Raw genomic sequence first — 18,951 nt, 5'->3', positions numbered from 1 at the left:
ATAACATTCATAACCCATACGAGATAGACGAAAATCACGGCAAGAAAAACTGTAGTTGCAGTAAATTTACTGTCGACGATACGAATATGAACTTGGCAGACAGTTGCCTTTGATACACTTTTTACAAAAAAAAAGACAGTAATTTACATTCAAGATTCGCCCTTAACCTATTGACGTATTATATGTAAGGACGGGCCTTACGGGCACTAAAAATGGTACTAGTTCAGCAGTGTCACTCGCGAATTCGAGCCAATCGTGCAGTCTTACGCAACTAGTTGTGACCAATCAATCGCGCGCGTGATGCGAACTCATAAACCAATCGCGTTGCAGCGGTGTCACACCGCTGTACTGGCCCCATTCTTATTGCCCGTAAGGCCAGTCCTTAGATATAATACGTCAATGTCTTAACCAATATCGAGGCTTGCACTTCAGTAAAGCTTTTTTTAATTTCAGAAAGGCGGATTTTACGTTTGAACGTAACTAGTTGACATTTACTGAGAATTGTATGGTACGACTTAGCGAACTGACAAATCTTTGCTATCCGGTCGCCGAACATTTTTGGCTGAAAGGGACAGTTTATATTATCTCTGTCGCTCTTAGCAGTAAACTATCAGAAAGTATCCGGGCTGCCAGATATATATATATATATATATATATATATCCAATAACCCATTTACTACAAATCTTTTTTATTTCAGAGCAACTGCAAGTCAAGATCGCCATACCAACGCACACAAATCACTTAACGCAAAATGATGGTGATGATAATATATTATGTACTGTCAGTTTCTACGACGAGATCAAAATCAAAATGGCGTACAGCAAGATGGCGGCGGAGTTGCTCGGCGCGCGCGACGCTAGCGCCGAGGCAGGGTTGCGGACGCATGCGCGAAACTCCTGGTATTCTGCGCGGGTGATCGCGCAGTAGTGGACGTGTACGCAGGCTGTGTCGCAGTCGAAATCTGGCGCGTGGCGGACTCGTAATGCGTTTATGTACCTGGTGGAAAGAAAGCGGATTGTTAGAACGTAATGGGTTTGTATTTACTGAGGCAAAGAGAAATCGTACCATGGTTAAAGTCGCGACACACGAACACTGAACAGGATGTATTACGGCGGTTATGTCTCTCTCTCTCCCTCTGTTTTGGAAACTAATGGATACACGCAGAATTTAAATTATTACACGAATAGCTGACGCTTGTGCTGAAGTCACGTTTACCTTAAGTATAATTTTATTAAGAGGATATTTTATTTGAAAAAGAACTCAAAAGTGGTTCAACCGATCATGTCAAAATATTTTTTGTAAAAATTACGGACCTATTCATTTAAGTCTTTTAAAGGCCGTTTTCGCCTTTTTGGCTACGGAACCCTTAAACAGTTTTAAAGAGAATTTGAAATCGAGGCGGATTATCAATGAAACGCCATCTACTTGACAGTAGACCAAAGGTATGGTGCAAACTTTTCGAGCGATGGCGCCATAATCTTTGGCCTACTGTTCGAGGCGGATTGTCAATGTAACGGCATCTACTTGACAGTAGACCAAAGGTATGGTGCAAACTTTTCGAGCGATGGCGCCATAATCTTTGGCCTACTGTCGAGTAGATGGCGTTGATTTCAATGTTTAACAAATTAACCCATATCAGTGAAAGAATAAGGATCAAAGTCAAATGGCGTTCTAACAGTTTTAATCTTCTGTCGAAAGATGGCAGTAAATGTACTGTGGCTACATAATTTACCATGACAGTAACTCTCTATACACTCTTCTCTTTGCACGGCTCTGCCCATTAGCAGTTTATCTAGCTCAGAAACTTAAGAAGCTTAGTATTAAGCTTTAATATTGAAAATATCCCTAATAATTTTACCTCGTCGAAGAAATTCGAAACAGTTAGGTACGCAAAGCCACATACCGAAGAGAGTAACAGCCAGAGTGAATGATTGCATGTATAAATGCATAAAGACACAAAGAGAATTAACAAATACAGGCAATACAGCCAGCGCTTTGGTAAAAAAAAAACTCATCTGCATATGGAAGGCTGAACGGAACATTTTGTATTTTTTGGAGGAAAGGTTAAAATTACAAAGTAAAGGCATTGTTCGAATGTCAAATGTGTGTTATTGGAATGAGAGATAGTATTAAGCTTTTAAAGTAGGCACAATTAAATATATTTCACACAACATTTATTAGCGTAGCGTACGATATTTAGGCAATTTTATTTAAAAGTTGTACGCTGCACTTTTATTTAGATTTAGAATTTTTTTGTTATTTCTACTCAGAATCACGTGTTTTGATGGTTTTAGGAAAAAAATTATTACCTCAAAATGTCCATACATTTTTAGTTACCATCCCATTACCGTCATGTAAAATGTTAACGAAATGGAAATACAATTTTTGGGACACATTTTTTTTTTCAAACACATAGAGATCGTGATTCTCAGTAGAAATAACATAAAAATTCTCAAATTTGAAAATAAAAGAGTAGTGATATAAATGTCATATACTAAGAAAAAGTGACCAAGGCCTCTAGTGCCCCAGGCTGGAATCGAACCAGCGTCCTGTGCTATCGCGGCAGGTGCCACTCGGCCACCGGGCCACAGCGGCATAGATCGAATTTTCCAAGTATATGCACTTCTTACTGAAGGCTTATGGCGCCCCCTGGCCATCCCTAAGGTAGAACAGTATGGTTTAGTAATTTATATAGTAGTGTACTTGATAAAAAACAAATTAAAATATTTTTCTGATATAATTTAATTTGTTCAAATACTTTAGTTTTGGAAGAGAGTAGTGTATGTACAATTTTAATCAATTGTCCATTAGCGTAGCGTCTTGTAAGTAAAACCAGCCAAAAATATGTACAGTGCTGGGAAGATACTCCGTAAAACAGACAACAAGTGGCTTAAGACCACAAAAAGTTCATAAAAATACCTATTGTTTTCTCTCTCCCTCATTTCCTATTATTTCGTAGACACTTCCTATTTTGTTCAAGAATCGATTTTTAACCGAAACTCGTAAAATAAATTGGATTGTTGATTGACGCGGCATCAAGATTGGAGTGAACGAAAGAAAAGGCAATTTTTGTATTTTCAGATCACGCAATAGACGTTGAAATTAAGCCTTAATTTGATCTCAATCTAATCTTGATGAGCTGAAATGTTGAAATGACATTATTTCCTTTGTAAAACTTTGACCATGGAACGGAGAAGGCCATGGAGTGTTCAGTACCCTTACCATGAATTTACTTAATATATTTAGTGACCGGCGTACTCGTTATCGACGGTGTAAACGATTTGTGGGTTTATAAAGCTTACCATTCGGATTCACACTGCATCAGCATTACTGAAGCAGTATTGCAGCGCAAAATTACTGCTACAGTAATGCTGCCAACTGCATTTGTGTGATGTTTTTATGAAACTCGTACTTATCTTGTTTCATAAACCCAAGCTCGTATTTTAGTGCCTTTCATTATGTCTCTTTCTCTGAGGATCTATGTCTGAGGATCGTGGTTAGTCTCAGGATCTGGAACGGATGATCAGCCTCCACAGGTTTCTGTCCAACGCGTCTTTGACAACCGTGTGGAAAGCAGAGGATGACGAGTCTTTAACTTGATCGGTCCATCTTAGGGCTGATTTAAGACGAATCGAGAACTCGCATGGGAGTTTCATTACATTGCGGGTTTTGATTGGTCGGTTGAATTGGACGTTACCAGCAGTCCGCAATGTAACTAAAATCGCATGCGAGTTCGCGCGCCGTCTATTGGTGAACGACGGCGTGAGCTTCTGCCTTCGGTTTTTCCAACCACAATCAGTTTTACCAATCTTTCGTCGCCTCTGCGCACTGTGTGTCCGAAATATGAGAGTATGCGTTGTTGCATAATGGTGGATAGACGAGTTCTCACTCGGAGCTGTTCATTATGTAACAGTCACATAAACCACTACAACTTACTTGTTAAATATAGTTCGGTCATGATAATTCCTGATGCGATCTGCCAACGCGTCCAACGATGTCGCGCTGACTTCCCGCAGACCGTAGTACTGGGTCAAGTTGTACTCGATAGCCCAGTGGTGCTCGCCGCGGTTGGTCGTCACGTCTAGGTAATACTGGGTGTAGTCCAACACCTGTTGAACCAAAGAGGTATCCATCAACATTCATGCTACCACCTCCATTGCTGTGCATGGGAGTGAGGGCCACCCCCCACTAGCATCTTTTGAGCGTCGGCGTCTAGTCAGCGCTATGGAAAATGTCGCCTCGCAGTTGCACCAACGTTGCGTCAAGCGTCAGCCATAGAGTTGATTAGACGCTGACGCTCGGGAGACGCTAGTGTGGGGTGGCTCTAAAATAGTCCGGGCCCAGGTCGAGGCGTCCAACACCTTTTTTTTAATCACGGGTGATCAGTGATCACGTGATGCTGTCTATAGAAAACGATGTACCGGATCCGGACCGTTCTAACGTGAGTCAGCCTTAAATGTACGAGGTAGTTTGGATTAATTGTGTCCATTCTATGTCTCTTTATTTTCATTGAGCTAATACGGATAAAGGAGAGCCCTTTTATTTCTTTACAGGTTATGACATGAGAAAGAATTCCTTTACTGATTGGCTAAGATGGTCGGCCTTATCATTTGTCACCATGTCTGTCACGTTCTAACAAATATTTAAGTGCGAAAGTGACGCATGGCATGACAGGTGATAAAAATGCGACCATGATACCACTTCTGATCAGGTAACTTTTCAAAACAGTCATTAGTACGGGATATGAGTTAGAAGTGGCATTCAAAACTACATTTTCATCTCATTTTGACATCACATTCGATAGGTATAACTCGCAAGTATAGTTAAGGTGCGCTGAAATGAGATTTAATTCATGAAGTTCGAATAGGTACTTCAGATTCGAACTTATTGTCTTATCGCCACCGCCTTATATTTATAGCAAAATTAAGATACAATTAAGCCTGTAATTGACTAAACAAGTATTGTATTTCAAAGTCTAATCATAATAATGTTCAGATCGAAGTTTAGACAGCTCCCTTTAATAGATGATAAACTTTGACGCTGAACAATTAAGTCGAAGTTCAGTTCATAGTATTTTCCAAATACAAAGTTTCTATTGGATAATTTTGATTTAATTATAATAAAAGTGAACAGTCATGATTATTTTAATTATGGAGATATTGTTATGTAGGTATCTACGTCTAAGCAAATGGCTCAAAAAAAATATCTAATACCTTTAAACGAGCAATTCTTGTTTATTTATTTATATAAATATATTATATTTCGGCGATCTCGGAAATGGCTCTAACGATTTCGATGAAATTTGCTATAATGGGAGTTTTCGGGGGCGATAAATCGATCTAGCTAGGTCTTATCTCTGGTAGTTTTTGTATGTTTTCCGAGCAAAGCTCGGTCACCCAGATATTATTGTTATGAAGAAACATGTGCAAATTGTACATATCTAGAGCAATTTTTGGCTTACATACTTAACGTGAATGTCCCGTTTTAATATGAGTAACATGAGACAATATTATTGTTTCGTTCGCATTCATTTGTAACAAACCTACATCAACCAAGTATTTGTCGTAATTAAACCTTGAGAATATTTCTAAGAAATACTCAGTCAGCGTATAGTCGTTCGATTTGTAGCTTGCCCCGAACTTATACGAATCGAATGATGGACTTTATGACAGTAGGTACTTTTTTTTATATGGAGTAGCATATTACTGGAATTATTTATTAAATTAAGCCCAACCACATGATACTAGAAGGAATTGTCATATAGAGACAATCATTTGACGCGAGGGGTAGGTATGTATAGTGTTCAATCTGCGTCAGAACTTTTTTGTGTCAAACTAATTGTTTAATACGAAGATAGACAAGTGTTATTATTACCTTTCCGTTGTTGGAATCAAACTTGTACAGTCTTAAGCCCGGATTGGATATGCTGCCGGCGCCCCTCGGGGTCACAGACGGCGCGAGGAACGCCCAAGACACTGGTCGACCTAAATAAAATAAACACAACATTATTACCTTGAATCCCGGGCTATTTAATTTTATACACGGGAAGCTTCAGCAATAAAAATGAGAATTGTTTATCTGGACTGGGGAATTTCAAGGATAGTAAAGATATTAGTTTCATTGTTCAAGCTGTGATGGTTAGAATAGAACATTTATGTTATACTGTTGTAATCGAGATTGCCAGATTGCGGTCTTTTTAGTCTGTGGCTGATCGGGAAATTGTATTTTTCATCAAGTGAATTATATTTTTAAACAGTAGGTAGGTACAGCGAGCTGCAAAAGTGCTTACCACTTTATGAATGAATTCCATTTAAAAAGTGGGTAAATACTTTTGCAGCTGAGAGTACAATTACCATTACTCTGACTTATTCTACCTTGCGTATTTCTAAATATACTCCAGCGGCCCATACTTTAAAGTTTGCCTTGAAAAATGTAATCTTAAATTGTCAAAATACAGATTCAAAATAGAATCAAATGGGAGACCCTTTTCTAGGCTTCTGGGCGGCTAGATATTAAGCTGACAAATCAACTCACCTTCACTATACACAAGTCTGAAGGTATCCGTATGTCTATGGCCATAGAACTGTCCCACGATGACGTCACTGAAAGCCCTGATGAGGTGTATGAGCCTGGCGTTCGCTTGAGGGGTCAACTCGCCGCCTCCAGCCGCTGAGGCGCTGCCGGCGCCGTGACGTTCTTCCACGCCTGGGCCGGCGTGCGCTACTATGTACACCTGTGACAACAAACGCACGTATAAATCATTGCTGAGGCTTTATCCTACATCCAATCCCTAGATTGCAATTACATAATCATTCTGTCAGATTCTAAAAGTGCTCTGTAGCATATTGCTCGGTGTACCACGAAAACTCGATGTCTCCCGGTTGCCTATTCCATTTTAAATACTATTGATAAATTACAATCGCAAGATAAGACCATAATTATAGAAATGATCATAAGTCTAAACCTAAATTAGCCTGAGGCATTGTTCCCAGGACACTCCCCCTCTGCACAGTGAGGCTGAGTTTTAGCGCACAAAATGCGCCGGCTCGTAGGTCGCCAGTCACCCAGACTAGTTTGGTAAGGTAAGGTAAATTAAAGAGTTATTAATAGTAAAAGAGGAAGGTATTGTCTAAGTTTGTAAGTGTTTTCATGAAGAACTACGTATTTTATAAGTTTTGATGTACCTATTTTCTTCGGGTTTCAATATTTGCACGAGAGGATAAGCAATAAATTTGCCCCCTTGTAAAACAAATAACTAATATCTGGGAGACCGAGCTTTGCTCGGAAAACACATAGAAACTCAAAAAGGCGCGTTTTTCCTGAGATAAAACCTAGCTAGATCGATTTATCGCCCCTGAAAACCCCTATATAATATAGCAAATTTAATCGAAAAGTTAGAGCCGTTTCCGAGATCGCCAAAATATTTAAATAAAACAAGAATTATTTATTCGTTTAAAGGTATTAGATAATTTAGATAGATTTGCTATATGGTTAAAACGTCTAGCCTGTTAAAATCACCAAGAATTGCTTTTTACGGGCTATGGAATTATGGCCTAATAATAGCTACTTGCGGGCTATTTTGAGGTTACATCCAATTCAAATACAGCAATGTAACAAAACACGCATGAGAGTTATCGCACCGTCTAAATTAGCTATTTTTGTCTGTGTTATTATGATCTACATCATTATACAAACTATGAAATAAACTAACAACAACATCATTGACTTTGACTTTGAAGATTAATAAAATTATGTCCAGCTTACGCGTTTCTACACTCACAGAGAATCGTTTGAGCTGTTGAAGATTTAATTTAACATTTGAGTAAACTAAATTAACGTTGTTGGTACCTAACACAAAATTGTTTTACTTACCTATACTTAGAAAACTTAGAATCAGAGGCTTAATTTCACAAGCTCTGAACTTAATTTAATATACCAGTTCTTTGAAGTAGGTATATAATTATTCTTATAATTCGAATTTTAACAACGCGCAACGGAATAAGCGGAATTAAGTCGACACTACTATGAACAAAATTATTTTAAGAAGAACAAACTTATTATGTACCTACTTATTTCAAAGTTATTTTACTGACGTATCATACGTATATCGTATATATCGTAATCATACGTATGTAAGACATGTAAGTAACTTTTAACCAATTAAGTAAATATAACTTGCAACGCAGTCTCGAAAAGTTCGATTATTATGATATATCATTTAGTCCTGATTGAATAGCTATTCAGAAACAAATTTATAGCACACCAGAGGATAAACTAGATTCAATAAACAAGATAACTTTATTCACAACTAATAAAATATCATAAAACATAATTCAATAGCTTTTATATCGTAAAACAAATTGAAAATAAAATGTGAAACATTCCTGTATCCCGTCTTTTTGTAACTAAATTGGCATACATTTTTCACTTTACATGTCAAAGACGAGATATTAAATTGATATACATATAAACACTTGCAAAATCACTCTCTTCACTATAATAAAGAAAGCATTCAAGTTAATGTAAACGACAGAAATGGGGGAGTATTTTTAAAAGGAAATACACTGCCTTTAAAAAATGTAGAAGCCATTAACTCTTCTGGTGTCTCGCTGCACACTAAAATGGGGGCGACTGCGAAGAAAAAACGAGATTTATTCTTGTTTCATTGAATGCGCTTTACTGATTTTTTCTCGTCAGATGAGTACACATAGTTTCACTAATGGGTTAGGTATATCCCACCAAAAACATTTCATGTAAAGTGTTGCCAAGACTAGGCGCATAAAGCTTTTACACTAAAAAGTTATCAGATCCCGTAGTAGGTACCAAGACTTTTACTCTGTAAGTCCTAACTTTATAAGCTCTAAATGTATAAAGCCAACATCTTGGTCAAACAGTACGGCTTGGCCGTTTCGTTGCTGCCAAATTTATGAACACTTTCAGAATTTGTAAGACCTGTGTTACTACTTTGTGCAAAAAGTCCACCCAGGGAGTGTTTATGTGACTGCAACGAAACGGCCAAGCCGTACTGTTTGACCAAGATGTTGGCTTTATACATTTAGAGCTTATAAAGTTAGGACTTACAGAGTAAAAGTCTTGGTACCTACTACGGGATCTGATAACTTTTTAGTGTAAAAGCTTTATGCGCCTAGTCTTGGCAACACTTTACATGAAATGTTTTTGGTGGGATTTCATTCATTTTTGTAAGAGGTGATATACCAGTTAGAAATGACATATTCGTTTATAGAACCTACGGACAGGGTCATATAAACGGGAATAATTTTAAAAGATTTTAACATTCAGGTTTTTATAAAAGTTACGTATTGCTAGCGCCCTCTATGTAGGGCCTATATAAATTATACAGTTGACTACTACTACACATCGCGAAATATGTCGGCCGAGTGACTTAAAACAAGTGAGTCTAAACCGTAAAATTATTCAATGTTAGTAAATGTCTCACAACAGTTTAAATTCGACTTTATTACCAACTAAATTAAACTTCAATACAAACCCCACATTTTAATAAAATAATACATCTCCACATAATACGAGTAGGTACTTGACGTTGGTTTGGTACCTGTCTAAAGTGCTCGAGAAACCTTTCCTCAACTTGCACTGGCACGGTCCCGTGCATGGCCCTTTCAGGCTGACCAGGGGCGATTGGCCTATTCTCACTGAAAAGCCGGTGGATTTCGTCAATTTGGGAAGTGTTTCCGATAAAGCCTTAAGCCTTGAGCTGCAGTTCCACGTGTATTAACAACTCTCGAATATCGTAACCCATTTTAAAGAAAATCTAATACCAGTTTTGCAAATTTTTTGGTTTGTTTTGACAACCCGACGTGTTGATGACTTTTGAAATTGTCATGTCACAGTTTACAAAAAACTCTTTAATTACTGTATTAGAACCTCCATACATGAACGCAATGATAAAGGACGACAATAATTTTGTGATAGTTGTCTCAGTTTTCTAGCCCGTCCCCGTACCACGGCATGCCTCGTACCTTGCTCGTACCGCGTGCTTTAGCGATATGAGAAACGACAATAGGGAATATTACGCAAAACTCTGCGTCACTAACTCAATCACATGGCCTACCATGAAACACGGCAGTTGAAAATTCGGTTTCTGCCTCTCTATCAGTCTTGCTTATTCGATTGATAGAGAGGCATATATAACGAAATTTCACGGTAGGCCACCTGTAAACAAACCGCCTTGATGCATCAATGTCATAGTGAAAACTTGTAAAAAACTGTTTAAGGCCTAGTATGTATAAGTTACTTTATGGTTTAGTAGGTGCACTAGTGCTGCACTCTGGCGGCAGAACATTGCAGCAATACTCCCTATTGTATGTATTACAAATTGTATGTTTCTAGAAATTTAAAAAAATGATTCACGATTATTTTTGTGTTCTCGTGTTTTTTGATTCAGTTTATGGAAAATTTACAAAATGACGGAGTCATTGTATTTAGATCAGCGCCTAAAGAAGTAGCGGTTTCGATATCATTAGACATTTTCAGGGTTCCGTACCCAAAGAGTAAAAACGGGACCCCTCTAACTAAGACTCCGCTGTCCGTCTGTCCGTCTGTCTGTCCGTCCGTCCGTCCGTCCGTCCATCCGTCCGTCCGTCTGTCTGTCACCAGGCTGTATTTCATGAACCGTAATAACAGTTGAAATTTTCAATTTTTTCACAGATGATGTATTTCTGTTGCCGCTATAACAACAAATAGGTACTAAAGACAGAATATAATAAATATTTAAGTGGGGCTCCCATACAACAAACGTATTTTTTTACCTTTTTTTGCGTAATGGTACGGAACCCTTAGAGCGCGGCGAGTCCGACTTGCACTTGGCCGGTTATTTTTAAAATTAAAATTTGTACTATTCTGTATCGACCAAGCGAGTGCGAAGTGCGAGCTAAGCGTAACCGTTTCAGTTCGGCAAAAATATTTTCTTGTCTCCGGCTGTTCTCCTGTACAAGGTATTATTTTCGAGCGATCATCATCTTGGTGACACTTTTTGATATTTAACAAATTTAACACATATCAGTGAAAGAACAAGGATCAAAGTTAAATGGCGTTCTAAAAGTTTTAAACATCTGTCGAAAGATGGCAGTAAATTCACTATGACAATCCGCCTCTATTTCAAATTCGCTTTGTAGAGGAAGTAAGGTTTTGAAAAGTTTACGACAAGAAACAGTGCCAATATAGAGGGCGCTACTTGGCTGGTTTACGTGAAGCTGGTTCAAATCTGAACTTCGAAAACTTTTTGGTTTTTTTTATTGTGTTTTCTTTATTAGCACTCCGATCACTGCTCCCACACAAAATTTCACGATTCTAGTACTTCAGGAACCAATGTTTTCAGGTTTACGGCAAATTTTAGGTACCCCCATTTCAAGGGGTTGCAGGGCGAAAGTTACAGATTTCTCATCACCATATGTGTTAGCATACAGACCTATCATTACATGCCAAATTTCAGCCTTCTAGGTCTTCAGGAAGTAGTCTGTATTTTCTATGACACGAATTTCATAGGGTTCGGACGGTGAAAATTAAAGAATCTATAAAATTTTAAGTATAATAGGTAGCCTAATAAAACTTGGTGTTTTTGATAAGTTTACTAACGCCATGGTATAATAAAAATTTCAGCCCTCTAGCATCATCCAAGCCGAAACTACGAGGGTTCGAAAATACGACGAAACGTGCCGAGAAAAGATATGCACTGCCTTTTGCCCTTTGTCTCGTCTTGGCGGGGGCACGGCCGTGCCCCCAGATTGGTATGAAATTACTTAGCAAATGTTTCTATAAATCTTAGAGCAAAATAGACGAATCTTTTGTATTAACATATCACACACAAATCCTAATCCAAATATGCTATTTTTTTGCATCTAATTACCATTATAATGTATTTGACACCGTAAAATTGTAAACACTCGTTAGTTTAAAATCGCGCTAGTTAAATTCTGCAGCGCTTAGCATAAAAGCAGTATCTCATTTTGAAATCTCTTTAAATTTTAGAATATAATAGATTGGACTAATTACCTACCTAACCCTTATACTATAGGTACCTAAGAACTTATGTAAAAAGTAATGAAATAAACGCATTTGTATTTGTATTTGAACATTTAATAAATTGTATAAAATTGAACGACATTTAAAAATGAGTTAATCTAATCTATAAAGTTAATAATCTCTTATGCTAAGTGCGGCAGTAATATATACTGACGGTAAGATTATAAACAAACCTAACCTAACCCATGTCAATACATGAGGGCGAATTTGATATTCTAGGACAAAGTCTCTACATATAGCAACTAGCGTCTGATATATTTTCACGCTATTCACACATTATTTCAGACCCTTGGGGCCATGACTGATGCGGCACGTCTAAAATATTTCGTCTCGACTTGCGTACAATAAAGATAACTCAAAGGTCAAAAGATAAATACCTACTAAAATAATTTTTGTAGGCTTACAAAAGTAAATAGCCCGAATATCTGAGTTAGGTTGGCAGAGTGAAACCAAGCTTTTATAAGGAAATTTAGGGTTCTTTGCAATGTTCTCAATTGTGGCCGCTTATGTTTTTTTTCCTAGGCAAGAAAATAAAGCGTTCTTTATTGAAAACATTGGGCGTGATTACATATGTATATATTGAAGGGGCCTGCCATGACACTCATGACCTTTTACTGGTGATATATAAAGTTGGTAAATTTGTAAGTAAGTAAACACTTTATTGTACGAAATAGAGGAGTAAAGGTACATCAGATAGAACTGTACATCAGTTTGTAACTCTGAAGAGTTTGCTGTGACAATACAGAGACGTGTAATGTGCCTAAAACGGCACAAGATACTTGATTTCATTATCATCTTATGAAAACTCAGCGTCTGTGGACGGGGTTGCGGTTTTGTCAAAGTAATAACCATCGACTACAGACGTGGTGCCATATCACGCGGCTCTCCATTTACGTCTCTCGACGGACTGTCCACGAATGTGCTAAAACTAACGAACTAAGGTAACTTACCATCTCAGTTTTCCTCCAACCATTTAATAATATAATAACGAATAAGAACGCTAGATCGGGAGTCGTGGAGATTAAAGGGAGAGGCCTTTGCCCAGCAGTGGGACACTAAACCTGGCTAGGGAAAACGGACAATGGTCACGTTAACTCGGCCTCATCGATTGGACAGAAACAGCTTTGGACAGAGAAGCATGACGGTCTTTGGTATCGGAGGTCATGATCCACTTCGGGTCGTCGCGCCACAGTAGTAAGTAAATTAACTTACCATCTCACTTTTCCTCCTAGCCTTGCTAAGCACTTGCTCTAACCATTCCCACTGCGCTCTGCCCCGGTGCGGCCCGTCAGTTCGAGCGGCCCCACCAGCCCATAGCACGCTGTTTAGCACCACAATCCGCAGCTTACTGTGCGACTGCTCTATTGTGTAGTAGCCACCTGAAGCAAATAAGACTTTAATATTGTCTTTGGTTACCGCGATAGTTACTCATGAAATAAAACTATTGAAACGGATTATATCGCGTATATTGAATTCATACTATATCCCGACGTTTATAAAATATGCATCCCATCTATATATGCATATTACAATGCGCTTATAAACGTCAAATAAAGCTACACCGGCTTTGATCAAACACCACATGATATCATGTTAAGAAGTAGTAAACTAGAAATAACTGTTTGTTGTTCATGCTTGCCACATAATTTAGTTCGTTAATTTATATTGCCAATTAACTGGCAACATTTTCATATTTTAAAGTTATTATTAACGCCAGAAACATGGCATGTTAATAACACAGGCATTTTGCATTAAAAATCTAGTGATTAACAGTAGGCGTATTAGGTATTAAGACTGTTATTAGGTATATTTATTAAATCTTCGCTAATTGGTAGTAATAGAGCGATATTCTGAATTGATGATGAAAATGATCTTGCCTTTACATTCATTAATTGTCACTCTGAAGTGGCAAGAAACTTAAAATAATAGTCATTTTATAAGGAACAACATATTTTTTGGCAACCTGTTTGCATTTCATCTTAACAAGTACCTTGTTATCATTCGGCCAATTGAGCGTCAAGGAGAAGAGTTCACTCTTGGATATATTCTGGCCTTTAAAGCAGTAAAAAGACGCCTCTCTAGAAAACGTTGGCATGGAGCTAATTCCACAGCTGGAGCGTCCACGGGAGGAAATTCCCCTTGAACCGCAGAGTGCGCGACTATTTAGGCACTAAAGGTGTACACACCTGCCGACGCTAGCCTTGCGGTGATAAAAAGCATTCTGTCGCATTGTTCCGCTTTTACACATTACATAAGCGGAAATAAATGTCATATACTAAGAAAAAGTGACCAAGGCCTCCAGTGGCCCAGACTGGAATCGAACTAGCGTAATCTGCTATCGCGGCAGGTGCGGCATAGGTCGAATTTTTCCAAGTATATGCACTTCTTACTGAAGGCTTATGGCGCCCCCTGGCCATCCCTAAGGTAGAACAGTATGGTTACATAAGCGATTATTTAAGTAAGTTACCAGTTTCAAAGGTCTGTAACGCTTCAGTAGGCAGCCATTGCATCCACATGTCTACCAGCTTCCTCGACGGTGGGGGGTCGTTGTGACCCAGCGCCGGGAAGACAAACTGGCTGCTGAACGTGCGACTCAGGATATCTGTCACGTTCCGGACCGCTTCTAGCTTGTATTCCTCTTTTAGATGCTCCATGGATGATGAGAGGATGTCACTGGAAAGAAAAGGATGATTAAAATGTCGTATTGAATTGAATTAAAGAGAAATTCTAAGAAGTTGTGATTTTGATAAAAGTGAACTCGTCATTTCTGTGGCTTACTAAGAAAATGTATTTTCGAATAGGTATATATGTATATTTTTTTAATACATATAACTTGTAAACAATTTAAAAATCGACTAACTGACCATCAGACAAGATTTTGGTAAAATGTGAACTGAAATAACCCAATTTTGTGTATACATAACTCTCAAATACTGTCATATTTGCTATTTAGTTTAACAATAGCACACAAAGTATTTAATTATGTTCATATTTTTGTGATATCTCAAAGTAGGTAGTGCAGCCAAAGTTGATATTAAAAAGTAAGTAAGTAGATAATAAAATTAAGGGTCTCTATTGTTTCCCATAAAGTTTTAAGTCATAATGTATTGTTTGTCCGCATTTTCGTTAGTCATAATTTGGTTTTTCTGAGAAACGCGTAATTTTTCAGGATTGTCATAAAACAAACCTGACCAAATCTACCATATCCAAAGGATAACCTAACGATAATCCTGAAAAGTTAACGGTTCCAGAATTATGACTAATGATAATCTGACAATCATTACAATATCATGACTTTTAATAATTATGTCAAACAAAGGAGTCCGTAAAATTAAATATCGTTTCACAAAATACTCTAGGGGCCCGATTCGGATTTTGAAATAGACATCTATTAGACATCTTTTAGACATCACCAAGATACGATAACGATATGTTTAAGATCTAACCTATCAAATTTGATATTTGCGCGACTCTGGAGATACTGTTGAACGATTTCCACAGGATATGACTTAGAGATCCAATTCACATCTAATAGATATCTTACTCTATCTAACGTAAAAGTGACATTGGTTGCCCGAATTGCGCTGCAAAAGAGAACTAGTTGATATCTAAACTATAACGTATCTAGAATGGATGAGTACGTGTCGTCTCTTGTGAATATCTTGAACTTCGAATACGGCAGTCGGCCGAAAATATCCGACGCAGCATAAGTAGATAATAAAACAAAATATCGCTTCATAAAAATATCTTAGACTCCGACTTAGCTCTGGCAAAGGATATCGAGATAAACGCTAAACGAGAGATTGCTCTATAAAGATACCCACGATAAACAATAAATACGTACTCCACTAATGCATACTGTCGTCCCAATCAGCACGCCTCATCGATTGAAGCTTCCTTTTGTTATATAATTGGTTTATTTGCAGGAAAGGTTACGTACTTTATCTCCAAGTAGGGTTGACAATGACGAGTGTGGGATAAAGATATTAGAAACACGTGTTGAAATTTCTATGTGAAATGATGAAGCCGTCCCGAATACTATTTATATTACGATATGTAGTTTTTTGAATCTATAAATTGTAAAAACAGATCGCTGCCCCAATATTACAGGGTTCTATGTTTCACTTTTATCGAGCTGAAATTTGAACATTGTCATAGTGCCATTAAGTCGAATTTCAAGTATCTTGAAAATGTATCATAGAACCCTGTAATATTGGGGCAGCGAGATGTCAATCACAATGAAAAAATCAACGATGATCAACTCTGGCCAACGTGGGACTCGAGCCCACATCCTTGGATTGCTGATTACCAATTCCAAGGAAAAATATACTAAAATTTTAGTTTTTTGAATGTTAGGATTTTTGTTACGTAATTAATTTAAAAACGGAACAGATTTTAATATTATAATAAATGAACACAGTTGAAACTAGATACTTTTTATGCGAAAGTATGGGAAAAAAAACTTGCTTGTTAGTGTAGTTTAGCAAAAATGGGTTGTTTTTATACAAATAGGTTGCTTTTAACTATTTTCGTCTAAAAATATGAATTTAAAAGTGTAGGCTGTATTTAAAAACCATAGTTCAAAACGTTACTACGTTGAAAGATTTAGGAACTCTGTTAGTAAGTATATTAGACAAGCTAAATCTAATGAGTGGTAGGTGGTATATATGTTATATATTATATATATTATGTATGTATATATATTATGATAGCTAGGCTTGTAGCTATCTACTTTTTTTGCAAGAAATAGGAACTCTATGATAAAACAACATAGTCGCATTGAGTATTGCTTTGTTAGAAGTTAGACGACTCAAGAAGAGTTTATTCATGGATCAAGTATTTATGAAAACAATAGTACATTGTAGGAGAGGACGGAAAGCCGCTAAAAGATGGACGAGTGCGTTTGAGGGTCGACACGTTAGTGGAGGCCCTCAAATAATACGAGTCCATCTTTAGCGTTTCCGGCTGAGGCATTACATAGTGCTTTGCACGACTACTACGAGGAAATGAAAAAAAAAATTGAATAACTATAAGTACTACGCCTTTTTTACTTTTTTATCACTTTTAAGAGGCGTTTTTCTGTTATTTGCTTCAAACCGACTCTAAACTTAGAAGCGTTTTTGCTAAAAAAAAACACAAACAGCTACAAAAGTAAAAAACGCCTTAAGCGTGAACTGAATGGATAATTGTTAAAAAAAAATGACCTGAATGGTTTTGACTTTTTTTTTTAATAAGTAATTGGTCCTATAAATAACCTAATTTTATTTTTGAATTTTATGTTTTAAATGATACTCAGTGCTGTAGCGAACCGTCACCAATGACAGATGATGATAACAATGAAACATTGTAGTAGTGGTGGTTCAGGTGGTACAGCTATTGCCTACTTTCCAGCTTTGTTTTAGACCATCTATTGCCACATTTCCGAACAGTGGCGTGAAAAAGAATAGTAAGCTGTGATTTTTTTTGTCAAAAACTGCAATAAAAATTAGTTGGATTTTTGGCAACCCTATCTTGAAGGGAGTAAATAATTCCATTGTGACGAACCCGATACTCAGCCGGCGGCGCGTTGTCTCTACGAGTTTCTTTTTATACTAATTGTACTTTTTCCTCTTACTCGACGGTACTTGGGTTTTTGTGCAAGGAATTCGAGATATTTTTGGCAACCCTACATACGTGTGTAGTAGAATTAGTAAAGAATTTGTGTGAATAGTGACAATAAATTTCTAAAAGTAAATATAATGTGTTTTAGGTCATTATTTATAAGATTTTGAATATGATAAATTAAATATGACTTAACTTTGCGAGCAGACCATAATTTAAAAGAAATATAATTCTACCAATTGTTACTGGTAAATTGTATTTTGTTATTATTTCATCATCAGCTGGCCAATTTTATTGTCACGCGTGCAATACGAGTAGAGTATTTAAGAGCAAGTTCGGCCTGGCCAGCCACATTAGGGCTCACGCTAGACAACGTCCATAATATATATTTCGGGACGCCGTCATAAAAACGATGAGGAATATATTTTTATACAATATTAGCCAAAGTCTGAACCATTCTCAATTCTTACACCCTAAAGATTACCCTGAACTTTCACACGAGGCCACTCAGCCACTAATACACTTGTCGCGTGTCGTAACATTACCATCACAATAAAAGCTCTTATAACATTAGGCTCATAAGGCATGACTAATGAAATCACTGTTAAAGTTATTTGATCAGAATAAGAAAGGTCGTAAACGCCGGAGGTTGAGAATTAGCAGAAATATGACTGTGAATAGTAAAGATTAATTGATGAATTTTCAGCAATGATTGATTAGATTATTGCATTATGTTGGTATGTCATGTCAATATTAAATATATTAAGAACGGGTCACTCACGTATTTTAAGTCGAAAAACGCTCGACATGTTTCACTCCGTACCGAGGAGTGTTATCAGGAGCTCATGTCAATCTTGAATAGCCGGCGTATTATGGATTATCCAGTTTATCCACGTGATAAAATAACTGTCACTTTTTAACACCGCGGGATAGAAAGTGACGAACACCGTTTCATCGCGCTGCTGTCACGTAGACAAGAACGACCATCATATCCGTACACTGAGAGAAAAATCATTAGTAAACTAAACCAGGAATTAAAAAACAGTTCTGTACTGGGGGAAAAAATGAAATTTAGTAATAATTATAGACGTTTCACTATTTCTGTAAAGTTTATTTATTTCTACAAACAGCTCAGTAATCCCAAATCTAATTTCAACAAACAGATAATAGAAATTGCAAAAGTCAATTTGTTCCTCTTAGTTGACTCTCCTTGTCCCCAGATTAAGTTTATTTTTGTAATTCTAAGTATGTTTTTGTTATCCTTTTCTCTCAGTGTACAGGAGTTTGTT

At 37.3% G+C, this 18,951-nt stretch overlaps 1 protein-coding gene across 1 annotated transcript in view; it reads right to left on the bottom strand.

Moving 5' to 3' along the window:
- Positions 1-659: 659 nt before the first annotated feature.
- LOC134792007 (acid sphingomyelinase-like phosphodiesterase 3a) overlaps positions 660-18,951 on the bottom strand; it is a 94,801-nt gene continuing 76,509 nt past the window's right edge. The window contains exons 5-10 of the mRNA XM_063763120.1: positions 14,529-14,734; positions 13,274-13,440; positions 6,536-6,734; positions 5,876-5,985; positions 3,938-4,110; positions 660-997 (exon numbers count right to left, since the gene is read on the bottom strand). Coding sequence (XP_063619190.1) covers positions 790-997; positions 3,938-4,110; positions 5,876-5,985; positions 6,536-6,734; positions 13,274-13,440; positions 14,529-14,734 — 1,063 coding nt within the window. The 3' untranslated portion in view covers positions 660-789. The remainder of the gene's footprint in view (positions 998-3,937; positions 4,111-5,875; positions 5,986-6,535; positions 6,735-13,273; positions 13,441-14,528; positions 14,735-18,951) is intronic.

This window comes from Cydia splendana, chromosome 7 (assembly GCF_910591565.1).
Source record: "Cydia splendana chromosome 7, ilCydSple1.2, whole genome shotgun sequence".
In the NCBI taxonomy this organism is placed as follows: domain Eukaryota; kingdom Metazoa; phylum Arthropoda; class Insecta; order Lepidoptera; family Tortricidae; genus Cydia; species Cydia splendana.
The sequence above is the reverse complement of the archived record's forward strand: the minus strand, read 5'-3'. Positions and strand labels throughout refer to the sequence as shown.